Source organism: Rhineura floridana, chromosome 1, assembly GCF_030035675.1.
Source record: "Rhineura floridana isolate rRhiFlo1 chromosome 1, rRhiFlo1.hap2, whole genome shotgun sequence".
Taxonomy (NCBI): domain Eukaryota; kingdom Metazoa; phylum Chordata; class Lepidosauria; order Squamata; family Rhineuridae; genus Rhineura; species Rhineura floridana.
In genome coordinates, this window is record NC_084480.1 from 149,934,214 (window position 1) to 149,961,847 (window position 27,634).

General features: G+C 44.2%; 1 protein-coding gene across 1 annotated transcript; it reads right to left on the reverse strand.

The window, feature by feature from the left end:
- Positions 1-127: 127 nt before the first annotated feature.
- Positions 128-27,634, reverse strand: SCNN1A (sodium channel epithelial 1 subunit alpha). Its single transcript, XM_061637391.1, has 13 exons — positions 27,510-27,634; positions 15,286-15,691; positions 14,377-14,626; positions 10,499-10,686; positions 7,347-7,447; positions 6,105-6,268; positions 4,468-4,566; positions 4,202-4,319; positions 3,943-4,021; positions 3,394-3,451; positions 2,874-2,929; positions 1,975-2,050; positions 128-699 (listed from the first exon to the last, which is right to left on the reverse strand). The coding sequence occupies exons 2-13, from the start codon at positions 15,675-15,677 to the stop codon at positions 385-387; spliced, it is 1,896 nt and encodes a 631-aa protein (XP_061493375.1). The 5' UTR covers positions 15,678-15,691; positions 27,510-27,634; the 3' UTR covers positions 128-384.

The following is a 27,634-nucleotide window of genomic DNA, read 5'->3' on the forward strand; positions in this document are numbered from 1 at the left end:
CCAACCAAACACTCCCATGTGGTGTCCAGGGGCATTCTGGAGAAATGGAGGAGTGGCTGGATGCCTCAACTTTGTTTTCTACCTAGCGCAATGCCACCCATGGTAAAAACAAAATTCAGAAAATTGGGAGGCATGGGCAAGTGCCACATTGAGGACCTCTGTTTAGATAGATAGATTACACTGGTTGCATACAGCAAAGGTGCAAAGCATGCAAAGAGAGGAGCTTCCAAGTTATTTGGCCCTTTATAACTTCATACTGCCCTCAACTTCCTAGGAGACCTTGCAGTCCCATCTGCCTCGTGGAGGTATCAGAAGGACAGCGATTTGCAGTAATTTACATCACATTGCTTCAGGTCCTACAGAAGCCATCCTGGCCTGGGCCCCTCATTCTGTTCTCCTGAAGGAAACTCTGTGCAGGTCTAGTGATTCCAAGCTGTTGTAGGATGGCAACGTGGCAATGCCAGCCTCAACAGAGGCATGTTGTGGGGTGTCGGGAGATACAGCGTGGGAGGCAGTGTTGTCATGGCTGTTGAGTGTACGGAGGTCAGAGGATTTATGCAAGCACAGCCCGTGGAAAGCCAGGATGCAGGCGATGGCAAAACAATCAAAAATCAACTCGGCCAGCTCTACCACTGAGAGGACAGATGACCCAAACCAAAGACTCCACTGGTTCCCCAGCTGCGAAAGTAATGTCACAACCTGCAGAATGGAGATCAGAGAATAAAAAACAATACTCCGGAAAGAAAACTTGCTCCCTGAACAGCTGAGCTGCTGATACGGACTCAAAGAGCTGCCATCCTTTTCTTTGGGACTCACCTAGACCCAGGGCTGGATTATCCATTAGGCTTAGTAGGCTGAAGCCTAGGGGCCCAGAGCTATTGGGGGGCCGCCATCCCCCCGCTTCACTTATCTTTTTCTCTGCTGTTTTTTGAGGTTTGCCGTCAATCAAGATGGCGGCCGAGGTTTCCCTAAGGGGCTGAAGCCTCTGCCGCCATCTTGGTAGAAAACACAATATCCAGTCTAATTGTAATGAGGGGTAGCTATCTTGTCCCCTGAAGGCTGGATATGTGCTCCAGAACATTTGTATTTTGATGTCTAAATTTGACACTTGCATTTCAGAATCAAATTGCGATTAAACTGTGACAATTGCCTGTTTCAATTTGTTGAATGAAGATAATATATAAAATTTACTAAATTATAATGCATTGTCAGTATGAAATGTTGACTGCTACTGAATATCAGCCATCACACTGTAAACTATTGACTGCTACAGTGACAGCAATATCTTTGGATGTTACATGTTGGCATTGACTGTCAAATATTTGCTGAACCTAGCATTCAGAGAACATCAACTATCAAAATGTGCACAGATTTGGGAGTTCATTTTTGCTCTAGCTCCAGTGTAGCAGCTCAGTCTACTAAAGAACAGACTCTGACCAAAGCTGAAAGTGACTAATCTCAAGTCTTCTTTCTTGCTGGGCAGATGGGGGTGGGGAGGAGGACGAGAAGCTGTTTGCCTTGAGACTAGCTAGTTTCAGTTCCTGTATGAGCTCTTTCCAGGGACTGGTGTTAGCAGGCATGGTGGGGTGGGGGGAGTTGTGTTACTCAGCATCAGTGATGCCATGGGCATTATTCTAACATGCCCATGACAAGTCTAACCAACACATTCCGCATAGCACCCCAGAGTGCAATGGCCCTGCTATTTTTTTTGGGGGGGGGAGAAGAACCAAATTTTCTCGACAACAAAAATTAGAATATTTTGAGAGACCTGGGAAAGTACAATGGACCTGAAGCACTTATATGAAAGAAGATGACTGGATTCCCATGCAATGAGCTGCAGTTAGCACATTTGCATTTCTAGAAACTGGCCTTCTGGAAAGGCCCTGTACATTTAAAGGATAGTGACTCTTTGGTGTCACAGATGGGTGGTAGGGACAGCAGCTGGCAAAATGTGATAATGAATGGAATACATACTGTGAAAGCAGGAGACTCTCCATTGCTTTTATAATTCCACTTCTCAAAAAATATGTTTACTTTGGCAATTCCGTCCCTGGCAATAAAAGAGGGATTGAGTAAATCCAGGCCTGTGGACAGTTCTACCTCCATCAATGTCCTATAGCATTCCCTAGAACATGTGTCTTGTTTTAACTTGTGCAGTATTAATACTGTATTTTTGATGTTTTTGTATTGGTTATGTTAATACTGTACTTTTGATGCCTTTGTATTGGTCTCTGACCGTATGAATAAATTCATTCATTCATTCATTCATTCATTCAATATCCTATAGCACAATCCTATAAACAAATATTCCACCTACTGAGTGCACTGGGGTTTATTCCCAGGTAAGCGGGTATAGGATTGTAGCCTACATCTCCCAAAACTATACTCCTTCCAAACCCACAAGCCAACATCCTCAGGTCTACAGCAATTTTCCAAAGTTTAATCTCATAAACTCCCATTAAGCTGCACCATAACATATATGTTTTAAAAATATGTGAGCATCAGCTCAGAAACCATCATTTCCTACTTGACCTTCTGAAACCTATAAACTACCTCTCTAGGCCACTCAGCAATTTGTGGTTGCTGTTAAAGAGGACTTGTAATATTATATGGAGGAATGAATTACTGCATTGCTTCTTGCACCAAATATTCTCTCCGTAGTTCCAGAAAACATATCTTGAATGCCAGAAATCTAGTTTAAACCCTATCCGCAGGCAATTTCTTTCTCAGTCCTAGAATTCACCACATTCTCCTTCTAGACCACTGTAGCTTATCACAGGGTGCTACGTTGCAGCATCCTTTCTCCCCGTCTCTTACCAATCTTTGTGTCTCAAATGCTGACTTTTTATTTTGACTGTAGATGGAGCTCTTACCTCTTGGATGTGATGTTGTACTTGTTCTGCCGGGATAGCATGTGAAACACCCAGGCCTGGAATGACAACACACATTTGGAAAACCTGTTATACACAAATGCATGTAACTGAGCTTCAGTGCCATTTTGTTTAAAGAAACAAAACAAAAACAAAAGCCACCTTGGAAGGGGGAATTTATAGTGAAGTGGGAGGGAAGGGGTGCTTCCTCCAGACACTGTCTTTTCCCCTAGTCACTGTTTCTCTGTTCCAAACTGCCTGCCCTAAGTGGCTTTTCCTCTGGTACATTTAAAAAGAGATTTTGATGCAAACAAGCATTTGCAGTCCCAGCTGCACGCAAGGTTTAAATGCTGCGCCCCCCTACTTCTCTGCTTTACACCCTACCCCTCCCGAAGTGGCTTTTCATTTTAAAGACAGGCACTGGGGCTCTGTGATGTGCATTTGTGTGAAACATGTAATTGCCCCATGGTAGCTCCTAAGTGCGCATGTGTGTATACACATAACCTGAAAAGCAACTCCTTACCTCAGAAACAGCAGAAGGCCAGTGTGAGTATCCAGCTGACAACTGGTATTCTGTCACCCTAAAGAGAAAGGCATATGAGAAATTTAGAGGCATATCGCCATGGGGACCTCCTTTACAGGCAGCATTCTTGGCTGTAAAGGATTATAAGAATGCACATCTGTTTTTCTGTTGATGCCCTACTAAATCGTGCTCGGCCTCCATGGCTGGGATGTTGTACACTGAGCTAGGCCAACTGGCACCACCACCTTCCAAGCTGCCATTCACAAAATATGTTTGCTGCATTATGACTGGAATCATCAGCTAGAGAAATGCATACAGTGATAGGCTACAAAGAGAGGTAACGGAAGAACCCTGCATTACTGGGTTTCTGTCAAATGCTTGGGGTTGAGAGGCCTGAGTTTGGGAAACCAGCATGGAATGATGTGTTGGGTACAAAAAAACCCACCCTGTTGTGCTCCATTTTACTAAATATTTTCTATTGCCAAGCAAGCTCTGTGGAATTTGACCAGGCCCAGGAATGCAATTCCACAAGTTTTGAAGCCTACTTACTTGCAAGGTTTCCGACATTTGGTGAAACAGCCCAGGATGCCTGCTTTGAATTCAGCCTGGAGTTTGTAATAGCAATAACCTAGGCAGGAGACAGAGAAACATACAATAAGTTAATAGTACAAGACCTGTGCAAGGAGCCCCAGCACCTTGTACCTATGCGAGTACAGCATTGGGGAGAGTTAGGGACAGGTTTTACAAGAGTGTGAAACGGAGGTAAAGGGCACTGGTGGACTCCTCTCTGCCTTTTATCCACACGTACCCCAGGCTACATGCTTATTGTAGTCACAGTAAGCTGCTCCAGGGGGCAAGGGGTAGAAGTAATGGCCACAGCCACACCGTTCTACCATGCTGCTCTGAAAACAGGAACGGATGCAGACCTAGGAGAAATGCAAGAGCTCTGATCACATGGCAGCATTCGTAATAATACCCCGGGAAACCCATGGTGATAGGCCTGTCATGGGAATAACTCCAGCATAGGGATAGGGTTGGGCTGGTACCCATTACGGGTGAGTTGAATTAAGATACCTGCTCAGTATAACGAGATTGGTAGAGGTTCTTCACTGGCACGTCACTCCCATTTTCTGTGCAGTCACTGTAGGTGCCCCCAAGACGGTGTGTTGTTTCCTGATAGTTAATTTGCAACATGTCAAATGGGTGCGGTTTTTTCCCTCCCCTCTGATTTGCACCTGGCTCTCAAGCCAAATTGGTTTCTCTTCCCCCACACCCATTGGTGAATGTACTGTTTGACTCCAGAGCTTGAACTGGGAGTTGTGTTGGTCTGAGGACCTAGGCGATAAGGTCTGCCACAACTTTTTTTTTACCTTGTTGTTTTGACTTTGTGCCCTCAGACACAGAAGGGAATCAGGCTGTGCAACATCAGCCCCTACCATTGGCAGGAGGCAGCTGTGTTGGCTGGTCAACAGAGCAATTCCTTCTGCCTGCTCCTCATAGGGCTCCAGTAGGACATTCCTATTCCATGCCTTTCTGCACTGAGTGCATTCCTGCTAGGGCACAATAAGCTACACATTGCTTCTGGTGCCTCACCTTAAAGCAAGGATGGGTAACCTATGGGCCCCCCAGATGTTCCTGGGATCCAGCTCCATCAGCCCCCAAACATGGGCACTGATTAGGGCTGATGGGAGTTGTAGTCCAAGAACATCTGAAGGGCCTCAGGGTCCCCGTTCTTGCCTTAAAGCTTCTACCCCCAAAGCATGCGCAATTCCTGGTCCTGCTAAGTGTAGCCTGATGACTGGAGCCTGGGGGAGAAGTGAGCTTCTAGATGTTCCAAGGTGAGGCTCAAGAGGGCCTTGCCTTGAGAGAACAGCCTACTGCAGTGCAGCGTGCCTGCCATAGCAGTGACACCCTGGGTGTGGAGGCAACAGGGAGGGAGAGTTACACTGGTGCTCTGTACAAAGCTGTTCCACCACACCCTGCTCTCCACAGACATAGAGTGCAGGATTACAGCCTTAGTGTATATCCACTTCCACCACAGAACACGCAAGATGACCACATTACGTACTTTGCTTTTACTTAGCCCTTTTTCTTCTCCCAGTTTTATGATAATAATCCTGTGACGTAGATTAGTCCGAGAGAGAATTACTGGCCCAAGGTCATCCAGTTAGCTTATTGGCTGAGCAAGAATTCAAACCCAGGCCTCCCTGGTCCTAATGTTCACCATCTGCACCTTGTGGAAATGTTCAGTCAGGATCTGGGTCCAATCGTGGCTCTGAGGCATGTTTCCCTGGTTTATAGGCAGTGAAGAAAACCCATTACAGAGTAGAAGCAGCTATACGCCACATATTCAATGGGCGCTTGCTTCAACTGCAATATGTAGAGTGGCCCTTCGTTCTTGCATGGATTATTCTTTCTGTTAATTTTATTGTACACAACAAATCTAGATAAGAAAGTGATTAGCTGTCATAATGACAATACAGGATGTTGGCTTGTTGACTGTTAGTTGACACACGCTAGTTTTATGGAAAACTAACCAAAGTTATTTCATATTTTCTTTTTGTGATCTATGACTCCAGATAACAGACTCTGGATGGAATAAAACTAAACCCAGCAGGTCTTTTTGCAGCCATTTGCTTTCTCCTTTCCTCACACAGGAAACTACTCTGTCTGCATGCTGAAGCGAGGTCTCATCCTGCTTTTGCTCTCACCTTTCTCATACTGATGGATGTTTCAACACCAGGACGCACGTTAAAGCCCCCCTCGTCCATGAAGGCTGGCTCATTCTGACCATGGACCATCACTCGGGATCCCGTCACAGTGGACAGAAGCGGGATAAAGTCATTTTGCTCTGTGCGGATGACTAGAGAGAGGCCTGTGGAGACAGAGAGCAAGGAAGACCAAGGCCAGTCACAGAGACAAAAAGAGGGCAAAAGAAAGGCAAAAGTTAGCTGTGGGAGTGAGTTAAGCTAGGAAGAAAAATCAGGGTTAGTGGATGGTTAGAAAGATAGCCTGATAAGCATGAGGATTTCAAAGGGTGTCCAGGATTGAGTCTCAGGTAAAGAGAATGTTAGGCCTTTCACGTGCACTGGTGAGGCTGGACTCCAATGAGCGCAGTACCTATCCATGTGTTGTATGACACAGAACTGAAACTGGGGACCTTAGAGAAAACTTCACAGGTGGAACTTGCTAATAATGTTAGACCATGTGTGGTATATGCCGTGGGAGAGAGAATGGGTTGGAGCAAAATCAAGTCAAGAAGGTTGCCTTTTGTCTGTGCTTTCAGGTCACGGAAGCCAATTTCACACCAACAGCAGATGAGGTGTTCCTGGACTGGGCCACTTCAGACTGCAGGTGGAACAATCTCATGGCCAAATGTTCCTATATACAAAAAGATCCCTGCATACATAATTAAATGTCCAGCGGAAGAGTTGTAACTTAACCCTACCTCTGACATACTTACGATTTATTTAGGCAATGTACACGGTTCTCCCCACTTCATTTTATCCCCATAACAACCCTGTGGGGTAAGTTAAGCTGAAAGACAGTGGCTGGCCCAAGGTCACCCAGTGAGCTTCATGGCTAACTGAGGAACTAAACCCTGGTCTCCCAGATCCTAGTCTGACACTGTATGCACTACACCAGACTGACTCTCTTGTGTGCACAATGATTCTCCCCCATGGGAAAGCATTTGCCCATGTATTGCCCCACGCTGTACTTTGAAGTGATGCAGTCCACAAACATTATTACCACACCATCTGCATGAACTAGAGTAGGCAGAGGCAAGCCCACTTGGTTTGGGTGAAGTGCTGTAGCCTGCACTAAAGAGTTGAAAGTGGTGCCTTCCCTCGAAGAGAACGCCGTAGCACCCATCAGCTGCCATGGGCCAGATTAGAAAGGGAAGCGAGGACCCTCTTCTGACATCCATTACCACCTTCTATGCACCTGCTCACCATTATTGATTCCAGGCAGGGAGGACATCCAGAGAGTGCTGCTGTTGTCATTGAATGTGTAGCAGTTTCCATAAATAGGATGATGAAAATGTGTGTAGTTCCTGAGAAAAAGAGACGAAGCATCCAGGTTAACCGAATTATGACAATTCAGCTGAACAACAGTAACAACAAATTGTTTGCTCTGTCGGTCCATTAGGAAAAAACAAACATCAACAGTAGTATAAATACCTTTACTGGGGCCAACAAAACAAAATAACAAAGTAGGGATCAAGCTATAGATGCAGGCTGAGTGTTCACCCTTCTCCCTCCCCCCTCGGTTTAAAAAAGCAGTTGAGGAAGAAGGAAAAAAGAAGTTGCTAGTCATGGTGAAAGGCCCAAGTGTGCCTTAAGATATAATGGAAAAAGTGTTGTGCAAATTTAACCCTCTGTCAATAGAAAAAAAACCCAATGTTGGGGTCAAATATACTCCAAGAAAGCCATACAAATCAAATAACTGGCAGTAGGCATTAACCATGCCACCATTTGCTAATAAAACAAACATGCCTTTATTGAGAATTTTCCTTTGCCAGTCATAGATGCCCATACGTCATTGGGCTCAATGTAAAATACATAAAATACACGGGATAAATACACAAGAAAGACCATCTTGATTGTGCCAGAAACTCCGACAGTGAGTTTTGCAAGACCCTCTCCTGGCTTGCTGGCCTTTTCCCACCTGGCTTGGGACAGTGGGGCCCTGACTGACTACAGCAGCTATGAAAAGTGCTACTACCTGGAGATGCCAGAGAGCATCTTGACTGTGGGCTGTTGTTTGGGGGATTTGGTTTGAGCCCAAAATTTAATCCTGCTGGTCAGTTACTTTTGCTGTTATTGGGATTATTATGTTTCTGTATTATTGTTGAACCTTATTATGAATTTATAACGGTATTGTTTCATTTTATTTTATATTTCTTAATAAGATGTGTACTTTAACTTTAACCTACTAGGCCAGATTTAAGGCTCTTCTGTTAGTATTTGGAAGCTGAGAACCAAATAAAACTGTGTTATGTTTAATGTTATGTTTTTTGGGGAAAAAAGTCCACAAGTTATTCATGGAATCTTTGCAAATTCATTTCATTTTTGGCCCGTAAGAACCTGCAAGGAATTACACCAGCATCAGGGGTCAGCATGACTGGGCAACCACTGAGGGCCCCAGGGCTCAGGAGGGCTCATTACCTTGCCCTGCCTCCCCTGCCAGTCACTGATCTACTCCCCCTCTCATGTCATGCTCTTGGGGTACATTTGATACCACCTGTCAGTGGAATATTAAATTAGGTTAAAGCATACTTGCCTCTTCCCCCCTACATGCCTGGTTGCATCCTGGGTTCTTTTTGCGTCAGCAAGGGCTAATTGTGCATACCACTCACTCCATTCCATCTTAAAAAACTGTTACAAACTGCTGACATGAGCCTTTCAGTCAAGCCCAGCAATACCTCTTTCTCTTCCTCCACCCACAGATTCAGTGTGAAGCACTTTAGTGAACTCAAGTGTTTGCTTAGTACTCCATAACTCTTTACTTGGCTTTGGTAAAGGTAAGTAAAGTCTGCCTGTGATGACCCTGTAACAGGACAATTTCTCTGGGAAACTTGGATGCACTTAGCAATCTTCATGGGGAAGATCAAATACTTTTTAAGATGCACAAAGGATGTATGAAAGGAGTGGAGACGACCCACCGCAAGCTGTGTCTACACTATAAATAAAGTTTCTGCAGCATGAGAGGCAATTTAGCAAGGCTTAAATGTAATGCAAATTTAAACAAGGATGAACAGCACTGCAGTGATTCAAAGCATTCATGGTGAAGCCTGGTGTCAGCAGCAGATGGATTGAGGGGAGGGGAAGGGAGGTACACAAGTTGTGAAAGGAAGGTCAGAATAAGGTGAGTTGACAAAGTCCTGCAAACAATTGCTGAAATTAATGATGGTTTTTGCATGCCAGCTGGAACCAAAACAACCCAAGCTCAGCTGCACTGGAAAAATGGTTTTTCTGTTCTTGACAAGGGATCTAAGCTGTGTAACTAACTCTGGTTTAACTGTGGTCACGGAAGGCTTGATTCATGTATTCCCTTATCACCAAGCCAAATGCAGCCCACTGGGGACTTGATAAACTTCCTTGTTATAGCTGTTTGCCTGGCCCTGCAAAAATAGGAGAGAAAAGGCTGGTTGCCAAGCACCGGGCAGCAGGTTGGAATACGTGTGGCTGGCGGGCTTGGTGGATCACAGGTTGTGCAGGTCTCCCTCAGCAGCACCTGGAAAGTCACCTCAAGGGAATCACGCAGAGATGATTCTTTCCATGTAAGAAGTGTCTCTGCATAAAGCTTGGGCTACTTCAACCTCCTTCTTAGGGGGAGGGGGATATACATGGATATGGCTGCATTGGCTTTACTTCTTAAGACCATAACAACTGGGATTGCTAAGCTGCCAGACAAGATTCAGCATGCAATTTTCATTCGAATGTCTTCTTAGGGTGGAACTAAAAGATATCTCAGCAAATGCATGTTTCCAAATAAAGGCACTGGAACATTGGGATGGGGGGAGGCACTTAAAGCACAGAGCTCAGTCATTTCTGTGCCCACCAATTCTTCCCAGCAAATGCCCCTCAGACATATTTTTCTCTTAGATGAACTTCTGGTTTCAGAATCTGGCTGGGGAAAATCCAAATTATCTGGGGGATGCAAGAAAGAACTGTGGGGGAGGATAAATGAAAACAACAACCACCCTGTTTTCCACACTAAAGGTCCAACATGATCCTTCCCCTTCTCTTGGACAAGTCCATTGACAAAAGGAAGGGGGGAGCACAGATCATGCTGTGAACTGCCTCCTTTAACATGGTGATCCACTATTTTATTGGCTATTTTTGTTTCTTTTAAAAAAAATGATATTGTGAGCCACTTTGGTCAATGATGGGAAGGTGGCATATGGATGCTATAAATAAATAAAATAGAACGATGTGAGAACTAGGCTAGAATAAAAAATAACAGTGCCTGTGTTCATCTGTGACAGACTTTCTCAGCCTGGTGCCCTCTAGATGGAGTACAGCTCCCATCAGCCCCAGCTAATGTGGGCACCAGGTTGAGGAAGGCTGGTTTATTGATCAGCAGTTACTTTGGGACTCACGCTTTGTTACATGTTGCCTCATTGAAACGGCAAACATAAATGAAGCTTGTGAAGTTGGACTCATCCAGGGCCTTGGTATCGGGCATCCTCGCCAGGATGTTGATGTAGTGGAAACTATACCACTCCCGTACGGCGTCCACACCTGAGGAGTACATTTGGTGGAAACAGTCTGTCTTGTTTTCATTACACTGCGAAAGGAAATTAACAACCCCATTATTAGGCCACTCCCAGGGCAAAAGGGAAGGCATCATGGGAAGGGAAGGCATTCCTGTGTGTTTATAGGTGAAACAGTGGGACAGAAATATCAAATGGACATGGAGAAAAAGGGCATTCCAAATGCTTGATGAGGATGAAATTTTGGGACACTAAGAGAGGCTCAAATCTTGGCTGTCACAAGCAAGATTATGGCACTCGGTTTTTCAGGATAGCTATACTACAGATACATTGGTTTAATATCTATCTCCCCACTCCCAAGGCACCCTGGGTGGTGTAATTCTGTGAGAGAATACTAGTATTGGACATAACAGGGAAGTGTCAGTACCCTCAAACTGCCATTCCCATAATTCTTTGGGGAAGCTATGACAATTATGCAGGTATAAAACTGATACAAATTTGTAGTGAGGACAGAACTTCAGAAAGCTGAAGAGACTTGGCTGGTAAAGTGTAAACATGACCTTCATTAATGAAAAGAGTTGTTTTTCTCTCTTTCTTATAACATGTGGACCAAAATCACAGGAACCTTTTTCAGCCCAAGAGTCACATTCCCTTCTAGGCAAACTTCCAAGGGCCACATACCCGTGCTCAGTGAGTCCAGGCAGAGGCAAAAGTGGGCAGAGCAACAAATGCAAATTTTGCCTTTGTACAGTAGGCTAGTTTCTACACACATCCCTCCATCCAGATAAGCAAGAAGCATGATTAGAGTTCCAGGGCACATTCCTGACAGGCAAAACTGCTGTGATCTCAACTCTTATTGCAAAGTTATAAAAATAAGCTGAAGTGTCCTGTTCCAGATTCCACATGAGTCAGTCCTAACTGGAATGAAAATTCAATATTCAAAGCTATGCTTAATAAATATGTGAATATGTATTCATTCACATATTTTAATAGCGGCATCACTTCTAAGAGGAAAAGTCCAGGTCCCTAAAAACACAGCCTTTTTTAAAACTCCTTTTAAGATAAGCCAGCCTTCCTGAACCTGTGCCCTCCAAATGTTTCGGATTATAACTCCCATCAGGCCCAGTCACGGCATGGCTGTGCTAGCTGGGGATGATGGGTGTTGTAGTCCAAAACATCTGGAAGGCTCCAGATTCAGAAAGGCTGGTATAGGCCAAACGGTGGGATGCAAACAAAACTAATAAAAACCTTTGCAAACTTCATCAACAAAATACTTCCATAGGTAGAAACACACTGTGACATCTACAAGAGTCGGCACTTTTAATCCCATCACCATGCAAGCAGGATTTGGTGATTTGTCATCACCAGATTTGTGTGAATGAGGTTCCAAAATCATCCGCAAAGTGGTCTAAAGAAAAACAGTCCTATAATGAATTTTGCCATATTGAGGTAGGGGGTGGAGAGAGGCATGGGCATCCTTCCCAACTTTCAAATTTTCCTAGGGCAGCGCAGATACTGAACTTCAAAGCAATATTAAGGGGAAAATCATGGGAGGAAAAGATGCAGGGCAGGTGGAGGGGAGAAGCAGAGAGGACGCTAGAGTGCAGATGGAGACGAACTCCTGGTGGATGCAATTACACACTGGTAAGTGCCTATGGTAAGCTGTATTTAGGGGCAGTGAGGGCAGCAAAAAAACTATTTTGCTGCCACTATCAAATCATCAATCTGCCACCCAGCAGAGCTCTTCAGAATTGTCCGGGGGCTATTACACTCTGGCCCCAAGGACATGGCAGAACCATCTGAGGCCTGCTGTAATGAATTTGCTAGGCACTTCCAGGATAAAATCTTTAGCATCCACCAGGACTTAGACTCCAGTGTTATAGCAGATGAATCAAGCAAGGTATCCAGAGCACAGCCTTGTCCCAATTTCTTGGATGAGTTTCAGTTGGTGCAGCTTGAGGATGTTGACAAGGTGCTTGGACAGGTTCGTGCAACCACTTCTGTGCTGGATCCTTGCCCTTCTTGGCTAATAAAAGCTAGCAGGGATGGAACAGCCGGCTGGGCCAGGGAAGTGATTAATGCCTCTCTGTGTGGTCCCTGGCTGCCTGAAAGAGGCGGTAGTGAGACCACTCCTGAAGAGACCCTCCCTGGACCCAGAAAATCTTAATAACTATAGGCTTGTGCAGAGCTTGGAAAAGTTACTTTTTTGAACTACAACTCCCATCAGCCCTAGGCAACATGGCCACTGGATTAGGCTGATGGGAGCTGTAGTTCAAAAAAGTAACTTTTCCAAGCTCTGGCGCTTGTGGCAAATGTTTCATTCCTGGGCAAGGTCCTTGAACGAGTGGTGGCAGGCCAGCTCCAGACACTCTTGGATGAGACCGATTATCTGGATCCATTTCAGTCTGGTTTGAGGCCTGGTTCTGGCACGGAAACAGCCTTGGTCGCCCTGTATGATGACCTCTGTCGGGAGAGAGACAGGGAGAATGTGACTCTGTTGATTTTCCTTGATCTCTCAGCGGCTTTCGATACCATCGACCGTGGTATCCTTCTGGGAAGACTGGCTGAATTGGGAGTGGGAGGTACTGCATGGCGGTGGTTCCGCTCCTACTTGGTGGGTCAGCTCCAGAAGGTGGTGTTTGGGAAACATTGCTCGGCACCCTGGACTCTCCAGTATGGGGTTCCACAGGGGTCAGTTCTGTCCCCCATGCTGTTCAACATCTACATGAAACCGTTGGGTGCGGTCATCCGGAGCTTTGGAGTGCATTGCCATCAGTATGCTGATGACACACAGCTCTATTTCTCCTTTTCATCTTCTTCAGTGAGGCTGTCAATGTGCTGAACCAGTGCCTGGCTGTGACAATGGACTGGATGAGGGCTAATAAACTGAGGCTCAATCCAGACAAGACTGAGATGCTGCTAGTGGGTGGTTCTTCTGACCGGATGGTGGATGTCTAACCTGTCCTGGATGGGGTTGCACTCCCCCTGAAGGAGCAGGTTCGTAGCTTGGGGTTCTCCTAGAACCATCTCTGTCACTTGAGGCTCAGGTAGCCTCGGTGGCACGGAGTGGCTTCTACCAACTTCGGTTGGTGGACCAGCTATGCCCCTATCTGGACAGGGATAACCTGGCTTCAATTGTCCATGCTCTGGTAACCTCCAAGTTAGATTACTGCAATGCACTCTATGTGGGGCTGCCTTTGAAGACGTTTCGGAAGCTGCAGCTTGTGCAAAATGCAGCGGCCAGATTGGTAACAGGGACCAGATGGTTCTAACATATAAAACTGATTCTGGCCTGCTTGCATTGGCTGCCTTTATGTTTCTGAGCTCAATTCAAGGTGCTGGTTTTAACCTATAAAGCCTTACATGGCTTAGGACCACAATACCTGATGGAACGCCTCTCCTGATACAAACCCACCTGTACACTACGCTCAACATCCAAGGCCCTTCTCCGGGTGCCTCCTCGGAGGGAAGCTGGGAGTCTGGCAACAAGGGAGAGGGCCTTCTCAGTGGTGGCCCCCAAATTATGGAATGATGTTTGTGACGAGGTGCGCCTGGCACCAACACTGTTATCTTTTCGGCGCCAGGTCAAGACTTTCCTCTTCTCCCAGGCATTTTAGCATGTGTTTTTAAATTGTTTTTTGTGTTTTAAAATTTGTATATTTGTTTTTATTGTTTTTAATTGCTGTAAACCGCCCAGAGAGCTTCAGCTATGGGGCGGTATATAAATGTAATAAATAAACAGAAGAATGTGAAGTCATCTTTACCAGAATGAAACCAATTTGCCAGTCTTTCTTGTCTACTTGGGGATTGTTGTCCTCCATGCTGGCCTCACGTTTGTATCTACGCAGTGGGTGGCGCTGTACATGATGGGCCAAGCTCCTATAGCTGCGCTTCCGCAAGGATCGGGCCTTCCAGTTGCTCTGCTCCATGGACATGTTATATTTGTACAGCTCCATCAGTGTCCGGCGGGTGATGCGATCCAGGTCTTCCAGCTCCTTCTGAAGAGCACTGTACCTAAAAGATGGAAGAATGGGCTTGTAGGGTCAGTGTCTTTACACTTACCTACAGGGATGCAATACACCAAAGGTGGACAGAAGATACATTATGGTCCACCAGTGGACCAATGGCTAATTAATGGTGGTTCACCTATTGCTAGGATTTTTGCAAGGAAGGCTGGAGCACGTAGACTGCCCCCTTGATCTACTCCAGTATGGAACATATTTCAAAGCAAGAGTACATGCTCAGGAGGATTACATTACACAGATTAGTTGTCCCTTAACTATCAATGAATACTGATTATTAACTCTTCCTTTATAAATCTAATGCTGTAAACACACTAGTCACCAGATCAAAGCTTTTCCATTAGCCATACCTGGAGGGAGAATGGATTATTTGCTGATCAGTTATGAAATCTCTTTGAAGCTGAATTAAAAAAATAAAAAAGCACTAGAGCTGCTTCCACCAGGTTTTACAGAAAAAAGGCGTGGGGTTTGACTAACGTCGTGTGCCCGTTTTCAGAAGAGAGAGGTAGAGATGCTCTGGAACCAGCAGAACAGTGAGTGTGTCTCTACCCTAAAACACTGATAGACCACTCAGGTTCTAGGGCAGAGGAGATAGACCATGCAAGGCTGAAGGCAGCCCAGCCCTCCAATATTGTACATCGTCAGGCTTACCTGTAGGGATTGAGGGTGCACAGTGTGACAGCAGGGAATGTAAGCCTATCAGAGTTGAAGTTCAAGTTCAAGCTGACAGGATAGCTGAAGTATTCTCTGTAGATAATTCCAAACTGCCAGTACATGAGGCCAAAGGTAAGAAAGAAGAGTACCGACCAGAAGGCAGTCTTCATCTTGTTCTTCTTAGAGCAAACCAGCCGGATGGCCCCATGGATGGTTGTGTTGTTACAAAAGAACTGGAAAAGCTCCTGGAAGGAACTGAAGAACTCAATAAGACCTTCACTCTCATCCCTTTTCTCCTCTTCTATCTCTGCTGCCTTCATTTTCTGTTGCTTTGCCTCCATCTTGAGCTGTTCCACCCGCTTGCCTTCAGTCTGATTTTCAAACTTCATGGTTACAATTAGAGCTGAAAGGAACAGTCACACAAACCAAAAATTCATCACCTCTAATTTCACTGTTCAACTTTTCAAAATGAAATTCTGAATTTGAAATGTAAACTCACATTTTGAGTGTGAAAGTTTACTTCAACGTTTGAAACTGGACTGCCATGCAGCCGGTTCTATGTACAGTATGCTGAATCAGAGATAACATAAATCACGCTGAGTTCAATGGGATTGGCTTCTAAGAAAGTCTGCATAGTATTGCAGTCATAGACTTCTTAGTATCTCTTGATTGTTTTGATGGTGGCAGAAATCAAATATGACATTTCAAAAGCTATAAAATACTGCCAGATACTGAGAACAGTCTTGTAGCACTTTGAAGACTAACATTCAATATGACATAAGCTTTCATGAACTAGACTCCATTTCATTATATGCACTTTATATTCATACGGCTACACCTTAATGTCAGATGTTAGTACTATTCCATGTCAACCATCGAATTCAGTCAAATAATAAGATTTATTCTTCTTACCGTACTTAAAACCTAAGCACTGTACAAAATATTAAATGCTGCTACTTGCTAACTGCCAAGTACTGTTACATATGAAAAAAATTAATCAAATGTCAGCTGTCAACACCTTTATGTGTCAAATATAAAATATTTATTCCAGTTCTTGGTATGACATTGATATTTTCTTTCAATATTTGTTACATAATTTCAAATATCATCAGATGTAAAATGCAGATATCAAATAGTCAGTATGTGCCAAGATATCCAGTGAATATTGAGCATCAAGGACAACAATTTTTGATTGTATTATTTAGTATTATTTTGTTATTCATTGTATTTTTATGCTATTTTATGTTCACCGCCCAGAGAGCTATTGCTAGTCGGGCGGTATATAAATTTAATAAATAAATAAATAAATAAATAAACAAACAATTTTAGGGTTTCATTTTAGCTCTAGTTACACTTTTCCACATGATCTTCCATATCCCCTCCCCGCAAAAAAATCCCTCCATATAGAAAACTATAATGTAAGAGAGAAGAGTTCTAGGGATATACTTCTTGAACCAAAGTGACTGCTTCGGTCTGATTGAGTAGTCAGCATGATTGTCAGCCTTCTCCTATGCACATTACTTCTGTTGGTGCTCACTGGGACTTATTCCCAGGTAAGTGTGCATAGTATTGTGTAGTCTAGCCTGTTGCTCCCTGATAGGTTGAGAATGGATTTTGGTTCTGCAAGGTCATGACACTGAAGCACATTCCTTTCCGTTTCTCCTGTCACATTCATTGCGCAATTAATCACTTCTCAGAGCTTGTTTGCAAGTTAGGCTCAGGAATATAGTAATGTTTGGTTTCAGTGTGATGTGTCATTTGCACTAACAGATGTCTCCAGTACTGGGAGCAGCATGTCTGTATATATCAGTTGTTGGGAATCACAAATAAGGAAAGTGTGATTGCACTTATGTTCTGCTCGCCGGCTTCTCATAGGCATCTGATCTGTGAGATCAAGATTCTGGACTAGATGGGCCTTTAGCCTGAACCAGCAGGCTCTTATGTTCTTCAATGCACATAGAAGTATATTTTGTGCCTCATATTTGGTCATACAAAACCTACCTTTTCCACGAAGTCTTTGGCTCAGGCCCTTAGTCCTAATCTCCAACTAAAACAAAAGTAAAAGTAACTGCTCAAATTTGCTCATATGCATCCCTTTGTGAACTGCCTCTCTCATTCCCCCGTCTCTCGTTTGTCTCATCCACTGCTGAAATGCAGATTGTAGGTTACTTGGGGATGCGGACCTGTCTTTTTTGCTTATATTCCTCTGCTTACTTATGTTAAGCAGAGGTGTCCAACTGTTTTTTCATACTTGCTAAAATTGTGGCAAATGTGCTAACATTTTCACCGCATGACAAAAATGTTTTTTTAACTGTGCTTTTGAGGGTAGAATACACAATGTTTTGAATTTATTGATAGGATTAGTGAGAGATCTGACACATCTTTTCGTGAAGCAGTGCAGGGAAATCAGGCATAAAATCAGTTAAACTACATCTCAACTCCGCCTCCAAATTTTCATCCAATACCTGTGATGTACATTTTGATTTTACCATTTTTATCACAGAAAAAGTTGATTCATGGAGCCATGTTGCACCAAAAAATGAAAATGAAAATAGTTTTGGAATAACTGTATTTAGAGCCACAAACTCATTTTGATTTAAAATACAAGTCCACATTGTAACAATTGAGTCATCTTTCAAATGTTGTGTGCTTTGAAGTAAAATCCCATCCTTCTTGAAAAGGTGCCTCTCCATAGAAAGAAGCCTCACAAGCTCTTGAGAGAGTTGAGAATTGTAAATGCCAAGATGAAAGACCGGAGGGTGGATACTTTTCTGAACTGGTACATGTATAAAAGAATTTTATTTAAATATTTATTTTTAAAAATGGGTAGTAGAAATAAAGCACTAATTTGCCACAGATCAATAGCCATTTTGCCACAGGTGGCGACTATATTGGACATCAAGGTGTTAGAACCAAATCAGATGTGACTTTTATCCCATAGTTTGGTGTGTCATAGCTGTGTTTTAATTTCACAAATAGTTGGCATGAGGGCCAGTGGGAGCTACAAATTAGAAAACTATGTCATAAAAGTCATAGTTAGTTTGAGCATCATGTAAAGCACCATGTAAAACATCATATACACTGATGTGTAATCAACCAATTGACCCAACAGCAGACTAAATAGGAAATGTCCATATTGGCCAATATTTTGGTAAGGAAATTTTTCTTTTAAAAGGCTACCATAAGAAAAGAGATAGCACCCATTCACAACAAAGTGAAAAATCAAGCTCTGCAATATATTACTCTCTTTACCTGACACATTTGTGTATATGGCTGTAACTATTCCAGATGCCTTCAGAGTGAGAGTCTGTAACTGGCAGAAGGCTGGCCCTCCCTGGGTGTGAGATGGAGGAGAGTAGATGTGCCCCATGTGAAAGATATTGAGTGGGTCTGACTGTTCCCAATTCTCTCAGAGGCATACTGGGATAACTGGTTCAAGTAGGTTTTGTTGGTGGGCTCCTGTTGGGTCTATATCAGGTGTCTAGGAGGAGTCTTAGTAAGGAGGAACATGGGTGATGCCACCAGGGCTGTGGAGTCGGTACACCAAACCTTCGACTCCGACTCCAACTTTTTTTCTACTGTCCAACTCCGACTGAGACTCCACCCAAAATTGCTTCCAACTCCACAGCCCTGGAAAGGGCTGTAAATGTATTTTTAAATTGGAAGCTCTCATAGGAGCATTTTCATCGCTGCCTGAATATGCGCTGATCTTGGCATCACACCATTTGTCTTCATCTGGGTCCTGTGTCATACACTGACACACAAAATGTTTTCCATCTTGAGTTATGGTGAAATGCTCAACTACAGCTGACTTCATGGGAAGCTTCTTTGACATTGTGAATTTTTTTTTTTTAATTGTCAATCAAAATTTATTTTGAAGCTGGAGTCGGTACATTTCTACCGACTCCGACTCCAACTTCACCCAAAATTGCTTCCGACTCCGACTCCACGACTCCGACTCCATAGCCCTGGATGCCACCCCAATTTCAGTGATCACAGGTAAAAAGAAGTATAGCCGTGGGGAGATGGTGAACTACCATATAAGACAAGAGCAAGGCTATCTACGCTTGTTCCTTACTCCCACTCCTTTCATGGATGGGTTCCTCATTGCTCACCTGCTGTGCCCACTGGCCTGTGTGTGTTGTTTCATGCCAGATCGGTACACAATAAGACCACACTCATCCATGATTTGATCGTGGATGAAGGTGCCGATTTGGTATGCATTACTGAGACCTGGGTGGGTGAGCCAGGAGTTGATCTGACCCAGCTTTGCCCACCTGGATACTTGGTGCAACATCAGCACAGGCTGCAGTGACAAGCAGGAGGAGTTGCTGTGGTCTACAGAACTTCCATCTCTGTCACCAGGAAACCACTTTGTCTTGGAGCTGGCTGTGAGGGCAGTAAACTAGGGTTGCTGCTGGTATACCGTCCACCCTGCTACCCGGCAGCTTCTCTGACTGGGCTGGCAGAGGCCATCTTGGCTGTGGTATTGGAGGAGCCCAGAACGATAGTGCTGGGTGATTTCAATTTACATGCTGAGGCTGCCTCTAGTGTTCCAACTTGGGACTTCATGGCCTCCATGATGACCATGGGGCTGTCTCAAATTGTCACTGGCCCGATGCATAGGGCAGGGCACACCCTCGATTTTGGCTCCAGATAGAGGAAGGGGTGGTCTGGAGATGCAGGGGTGGATGTCACCCCATTGTCATGGTCAGATCACTTCCTGGTGAAGTTTAGACTTATGGCTCCAATCCTCCCCTGCAGAGGTGGTGGACAGATTAAGATGGTTCGCCCCCGGAGCCTAATGGAATCCATAGGATTCCTGAATGCCCTGGGGGAGTTCCCAGTAGATAGAGCAGGTGACCCTGTTGAAGCCCTTGTCACGCTGTGGAACAGCGAGGTGCGTTGGGCTCTTGACATGGTTGCTTCCAAGCACCCTCTCTGGCATTGTGGAGCCCAGCTTGCACCTTGGTACACCAGTGAGCTAAGGGCAATGAAACAGGCTGGAAGACAGCTAGAGCGCAAGTGGCAAAAGATGTGTTGTGAGGCTGATCGGGCATGAGTAAAACATCATAACTTTGCCTACTGTGTGTGGCGGTGAGGGCGGTGAAGAAGTCCCACTCTCTGCCTCCATCGCATCCTCAAGTAGCTGTTCAGTGGAGCTTTTCCATATTGTCAGGGGTCTGTTGACATCAACTCCAAGAAAAGGAGTTTTAGACCCTTCAGAGGTCCACTGTGCATTGTTTGCAAGGCACTTTGAGGGTAAAATTGCTCGCCTCGGTAGCAATCTTGATGACCCATCCACATCTACTGTAGTCCCCTGTGAGGTGTCCAGTGCAACGTCTGCTGCAACTTCTTGGGAACGGTTTCAGTTGATGCGTCCTGATGACGTAGACAAGGTGCTTGCGATGATACAGCCAGCAACATGTCCTCTTGACTCTTGCCCTTCTTGGCTTATTAAAGCTTGCCAAGGGGGTTTGACTGAGTGGATCCAGGGTGTGGTCAATGCATCGTTGTGGGAGGGAGTAGCTCCAACCACCCTGAAAGAGATGGTGATCTGACCGCTCCTGAAAAAGTCCATCCTGGATCCACTGGTTTGCAACAATTACCGACTGGTCACAAATACCCCCTTCTTAGGGAAGATGATTGAGAGGGTTGTGGTGCAGCAATTACAAGTACTCTTGGATGAAACAGATTATCTTTACCCATTCCAGTCTGGGTTCAGGCCTGGTTATGGGACTGAATCAGCCTTGGTCACCCTGATGGATGACCTTTATCGAGTGAAGGACAGGGGGAGTGTGACCCTGTTACTCTTACTTGATCTCTCAGCAGCTTTTGATACCGTTGACTATGGTATCCTTCTGGGCCGACTTGGTAAGATGGGCATTGGAGGCACTGTTTTACAGTGGTTCTGATCCTATCTCCAAGGTCGTTTTCAGAGAATAGTATTGGGTGATAGGCTTTCGGCTCCCTGGCAGTTGTGCTGTGGGGTGCTGCAGGGTACCATCTTGTCCCCTATGCTCTTTAACATCTATATGGACATCAGGAGATTTGGGGCAAGGTGTTAGTTGTAAGCTGGCGATACCCAGCTCTATTTCTCTGTAACATCTGAATTGGGAGAGGTCGTGCAAGCCTTGGACTACTGCCTGGACTCGGTGGTGGGTTGGATGAGGGCCAATAAACTGAGTCTGAATCCTAGCAAGATGGAGAAGCTGTGGGTTGGTGGTTCCCGAGTTCAGATAATTGGTCAGTTGCCTGTTTTGGATGGGGTCGTACTCCCTCTGAAAGAGCAGGTCCATAGTCTAGGAGTGCTCCTGGATCCATCTTTGTCGCTAGAGGCCCAGGTGACCTCAGTGGCTAGGAGTGCCTTTTACCAGCTTCGGCTGATAAGACAGCTGCAGCCATTTCTGGACCAGGATAGCCTGACAACTGTTGTCCATGCACTGGTCATCTCCAGGCTGGATTACTGTAATGTACTCTGTGTGGGGCTGCCCTTGAGGTTGGTCTGGAAGCTGCAGCTGGTGCAAAATGTGGCAGCGAGACTGCTCATTGGGGCAGGGTATCGCCAACATGTCACCCCGCTGCTGAAAGAATTGCACTGGCTGCCCATTTGCTACAGGGATAAGTTCAAGGTTCTAGTTTTGGTGTATAAAGCCCTATACAGGTTGGGACCATGATACCTGAAAGACCTTCTTATCCCTTATATACCCAGTTGATCACTGTGCTCTGCAGGTGAGACCCTCCTGCAGATACTGTCTTATCAGGAGGTCCATTCTGCAAAACATAGGAAATGGACCTTTAGTGTGGTGGTACCTACCCTGTGGAATTCTCTCCCTTTAAATATTAGACAGGCGCCATCTCTGTTATCTTCTCGGTGCCTACTGAAGACCTTCTTCTTTCGACAAACCTTTTAAGTTGAGACCTTTTCCCAGTCTGCGTCTGTGTTGGAATTGCTTTTTAATATCTTTTTAAACCTTCTTTTTTAAAAAAACATGTTTTAAAATCTTTTTTAAAGATGTTTTTAAACCTTTTAAAAAAGTTTTTAAAGATGTTTTGTTTTAATATATTTTAAAGTATGTTTTTGTGACATTTTAAAGTGTTTTTAGTGCTTTTGTTTGCCGCCCTGGGCTCCTACTGGGAGGAAGGGCGGGATATAAATGAAATAATAAATAAATAAATAAATAAATTTGAAATGCTGATCCCAAAGTATTGCCTTGAAGTGCCACAATAAAATGAGTGCCACTTCAGATTACCTGTGAAAGTGCTTATGGTTACCTAATAAAGTATAAGGGCAGACACAGAAACTGTCCCAGCTTTGTCACTTCCTTCACACTGATTTACACCAGTCATTTATTCATCATTCTGTAGCCTAACCTCTTAGTTTAGCCTGTGCCTAGCAGCAATTTTTTAAACTGATGTTTTCCTTTAATATTACAATAAACTGGTTTGAGAGGTTGCTTATTTCTGAAAAGCAGAATATAAAAGTCTGAAATATAACTAATATATTTATTAGTTGGGTAACTTACAGAGGTAAAACTCAGAAAGTATGATCCAGCCTGAATTAGGTAGGTGCTATTAAAAGGGAGAAATATAAGCATGTATGTCGCACTACCATGAGACTTATAAAAGTGCAAAATTGGAGACTTATTTATTTATCCTCCCTCTGCTTTTCCTCACAGACTCCTGTCCAGTGCCTCTTCAAATGCACAGGTCTAATCCCCAGGACCAAAACCTCCATGCAAGACATGTTAGTTTCCCTCACAAAACCATTAAAACGCTAGAAAGGAAAATTCAACCTAAGTAAAAATATAAGTGATTTTAAAAGGTGACTGCTCCTAAATCAGGTAAACCCAGCATCCTTACTTTGGGGGGGAGGGGCGGAATAAGAGCTAACCAAAATTACAGAATGATAAAGATGCTAGATCAGTAAATGTTTAGAAGAATTTCTATTACACTCTACTTGTAATAATATAGTCCCATCAACATGCTCTAAAGTAGCATTTGCCAACTTGGTGTCCTCCTAAGATGGCTGGAGCTGATGGGAGTTTTGGTCCAGAATATTTGGAGGGCACCATGTTGGCAAAGGCTTCTCTAAAGGGTCAAAGAAAATGTGATGGAGACATCTATGTTGTTCATTCACGTGGCTGTCCTCTTCATGTGAAGAGTGAACATAAAAAAGAAGAGCATAACAATCGCTTGCTGGATCACGCCAATGGCCCATCTAATCCAGCATCCTCTTCACACAGTGGCCAACTACTTGCCTATGGGAAGCCTGCAAGCAGGACCTGAGTGCAAGAGTGCTCTTCCGTCCTGTGCTTTCCAACATACTGCCTCTGCCTGTGGAGGGAGAGCATAGCCATTATGGCAAGTAGCCTCTGATAGCCATGGTGTGTGCCTTATTTTAACATGAGATGGTGGGTGTGCATAGAAAATCCAACCCCCCCTCCTAATTCTGTCTTACCTTGCCTGTGGTGCGGACGTCAAGCACTTTGTCTGCCAGCTGGGCTCACATCCCATAAATGAGACAAGCTGGCAAAGAAGTGTCTGCAACAATGGAGTGCAGGGAGATGGGGAGGGAGGATTCAGCTCTGCTCAGACACCCAACCCTTTTGGTACTAAAATTAGACCCCTCCCCCTGGCCTGGATACATTAACAGGGTAGACCTGTGAACAATAAATATTCTTTGGTCCTCAAAAAGAAGCAAAAAGAGACCGTTCCCTGAGGAGTAATGGGGCTCAAGAAGGTGAGGAGAACTACAGCAATAAAGAAGTGGGCAGAGGAATCTCCTCCCAAAGCTGCTGTTCCCTTGAAGGACCTGCTGCTGGGTTGTGTATTTTGTTTTAATTTTATTTATTCCTATTTTACATATAAGAAATACGCTACAAACCAGTAACTTTATCCCCCCTTTCCCCATCCCCCCAACATATAACTCTTTCTTTCTCTTTTTTTTGCAGATACTACAGATGAGATCTTCAAGCATCAAGATAGCCACAGTAATCTAAATGGAGAAGGTACTAGTCCAGTTCCTGAATCTGATGTAGATGCGAACACAAAAGGCCACCATTCTGCTTCAAGAGTCTTTTTCTTTTTCCCTTCCACCAGTTTTATTTTATGTGTCAGTTTCTATAAAAAGACTATTTCCAAGATTTCCAAGAGCTTTGGGTGCCATTTTTGTACAGTCAAACTGTCCAATGTTTTCCAGTATCTAGCAATCACCAGTCTGGCTGCTGCCAGCAAGAATCCAATAAATTAGTTTTTTTATATTTCAAGTCCAATTTTTTCCCCATGAAAATGTTCGGTAAGGCTAAATCTGGGGTGAAATGACATCGTTGTTTTGTCAGTTTCTGCATCTCCACCCACACCTCCTTCCAAAACCCTTTGATCTTACAACATTCCCACCACAAATGCAGCCTTGCCAACACTTTTGGGAACTTGATTTAAAAACTTGTGCTATATATAAAGGAGTTAAGTACCACTTTATAACTTTCAAGGTGATTTCTCTGTGGGAGGTTGATACAGATCTATATGGGAACTTTGCCCACATACATTTCCATTCCTCTTCTTCAATCTGACAGTTCAAATCTGATTCCCACATCGATTTTAAAGTGAAATTGGGCCCCATATCTTTCCCTACCAGGAATCTATATAGTTTTGAGATCATATCCTTGCCCACTCCCTCTGTATTTAATAGCAACTTCTCCCCTTCTGTCAACTGTCTGGTTCCCTGATTTATGACATGGTTCTTCCTAATAAATGAGCTTAATTGATACCAGGAAATGCTGCTGGGGTTTTAGGGTTCACAGGTTGAGTCTAATGTGTAGCCTGGCTCCAATAATAAATCAAAGCCACTTCTACAATCTGCTCTAGTTTTCCCATTGAAAATGTGTACCTCAGATGACACTCTCACTGCAGCAAGACATGCGCTGCAAAAAAATGTTTTTAAAATGAATCCAGTAACTCTAGTAATTTAAAATCTTAGAAGATTTAGGGGTCAGAGTAAACCCCAAACTGGGCAAACTATGTGCCACTGGGGGTTGGGGGGACTGAAACAGAGAGGCATTCTGTACTTGTGTGCTTTGTATAATCACTTCACAGAAGGGAGGGCAAGAAGCTGTGCCCTGGGGAGAGTGGCCTGGCTGCTGACAGTCTGCTACTTCAGCATCTCAGTGGAAACAGGATGAAGGAAATCAGTCTCGAAAAGGGGGCAGGCAGCACACTCACACAAGGCAGTTTGCTCAAAATACACATGCAAGTTTTGTGCTGCATCCACACCGCATTGTCTTTATCAAAATGCTCCATAATGTCTCATTTAATCTGGATTTATTGTTTCTCCTGAAAATCCAACCATGGAAATGGCAAATCTAGATTAAATAGGGAGGGCATATTGTTGTTATGTGCCTTCAAGTAGATTATGACTTATGGCGGCCCTATGAATCAGCAACCTCCAAGAGCATCTGTCATGAACCACCCTGCTCAGATCTTGTAAGTTCAGGTCTGTGGCTTCCTTGATGGAATCGATCCATCTCTTGTTTGGCCTTCCTCTTTTTTTACTCCTGTTTTTCCCAGCATTATGGTCTTTTCTAGTGAATCATGTCTTCTCGTTATGCGTCCAAAGTATGATAACCTCAGTTTCATCATTTTAGCTTCTAGTGATAGTTCTGGTTTAATTTGTTCTAACATCCAATTATTTGTCTTCTTCGCAGCCCATGGTATCCGCAAAGCTCTCCTCCAACACCACATTTCAAATGCGGTGATTTTTCTCTTATCTGCTTTTTTCACTGTCCAACTTTCACATCCATACATAGAGATTGGGAATACCATGGTCTGAATGGTCCTTAGTGTTCAGCGATACATCTTTGCATTTGAGGTCCTTTTCTAGTTCTCTCACAGCTGCCCTCCCCAGTCCTAGCCGCCTTCTGATTTCCTGACTCTTGTCTCCATTTGGGTTAATGACTGTGCCAAGGTATTGATAGTTCTTGACAAGTTCAGTGGCCTCATTGTCAACTTTAAAGTTACATAAATCTTCTATTGTCATTACTTTAGTCTTTTTGATGTCCAGCTGTAGTCCTGCTTTTGAGCTTTCTTCTTTAACTTTCATCAGCATTCGTTTCAAATCATTACTGGTTTCTGCTAAGAGTATGGTATCATCTGCATATATGAAATTATTGATATTTCTCCCTCCAATTTTCACACCTCCTTCATCTGGGTCCAATCCCGCTTTTCGTATGATATGTTATGCATATAGATTAAATAAATAGGGTGATAAAATACACCCCTGTCTCACACCCTTTTCTATTGGGAACCAGTCGGTTTCTCCATATTCTGTCCTTACAATAGCCTCTTGTGCAGAGTATGGGTTGTGCATCAGGACAATCAGATGCTGTGGCACCCCCATTTCATTTAAAGCATTCCATAGCTTTTCATGATCTGTACAATCAAAGGCTCTGCTGTAATCTATAACGCACAGGGTGATTTCCTTCTGAAATTCTTTGGTCCGTTCCATTATCCAGCGTAAGTGGATCTCTGATGGGGACAGCAGGGCAACCCCATTCTTTAATCCCAGGGTGGGAATATGGGCGCTTCCATGAGGCAGTTTATTGTGAACTCAGTGCTGATGCTCATGCGTGCAAGTTTTTTGCAGCATCTACACATTGTCCACATCAAACTGCTGGGGGGGGGCATATGGGATAGCAATTTGACGATGTGGACAATGTGTAGATGCTGCAAAAAACTTGCACGCATGAGCATCAGCACTGAGTCCACAATAAACTGCCTCGTGGAAGCGCCCATATTCTCACCCTGGGATTAAAGTATGGGGTTGCCCTGCTGTCCCCATCAGAGATCCACTTACAGAATGATGCCTTTTTTCATTGGCCCTGCTGTGCCTTTAGAAAAACAGCCTGACATGCCAAAACTTAGCCCGTGAAGCACATGGGGATAAGAGAGAAGAGAAAATTAACCTCCTATGGAGAAGCTGTAGCCAGTAAGAACAGAGCAACAATCTGGCAATCCTGTTCACTTATAGATTTGGAAAGGCTGCAGAATTTGTTACTCAAGTGGAAAATAACTGACTCTACCCCCTGCACTTACCTACATGTATCCCCTGTCTTTTCCAGCAGTCCCTCTTGTGCCCCAGCTGCACAGTCTCCACCTCCCCATGCTGCACCTCAGAAGGAGTTGATTAAAAGTAGAATTAGAGTCAAGAGAGGGAGATCACCAACCTCATGCATTTTGCCTTGCGTGATGCTCCTATCCTGATGTCTTTTCCCAGGAGGCTGCTCTCCCAGCAGCTGGGGTCTCCCCTCCTGAGGAGAGATCTCTCCTGGTCTCTTTTTGCCTGATCTCA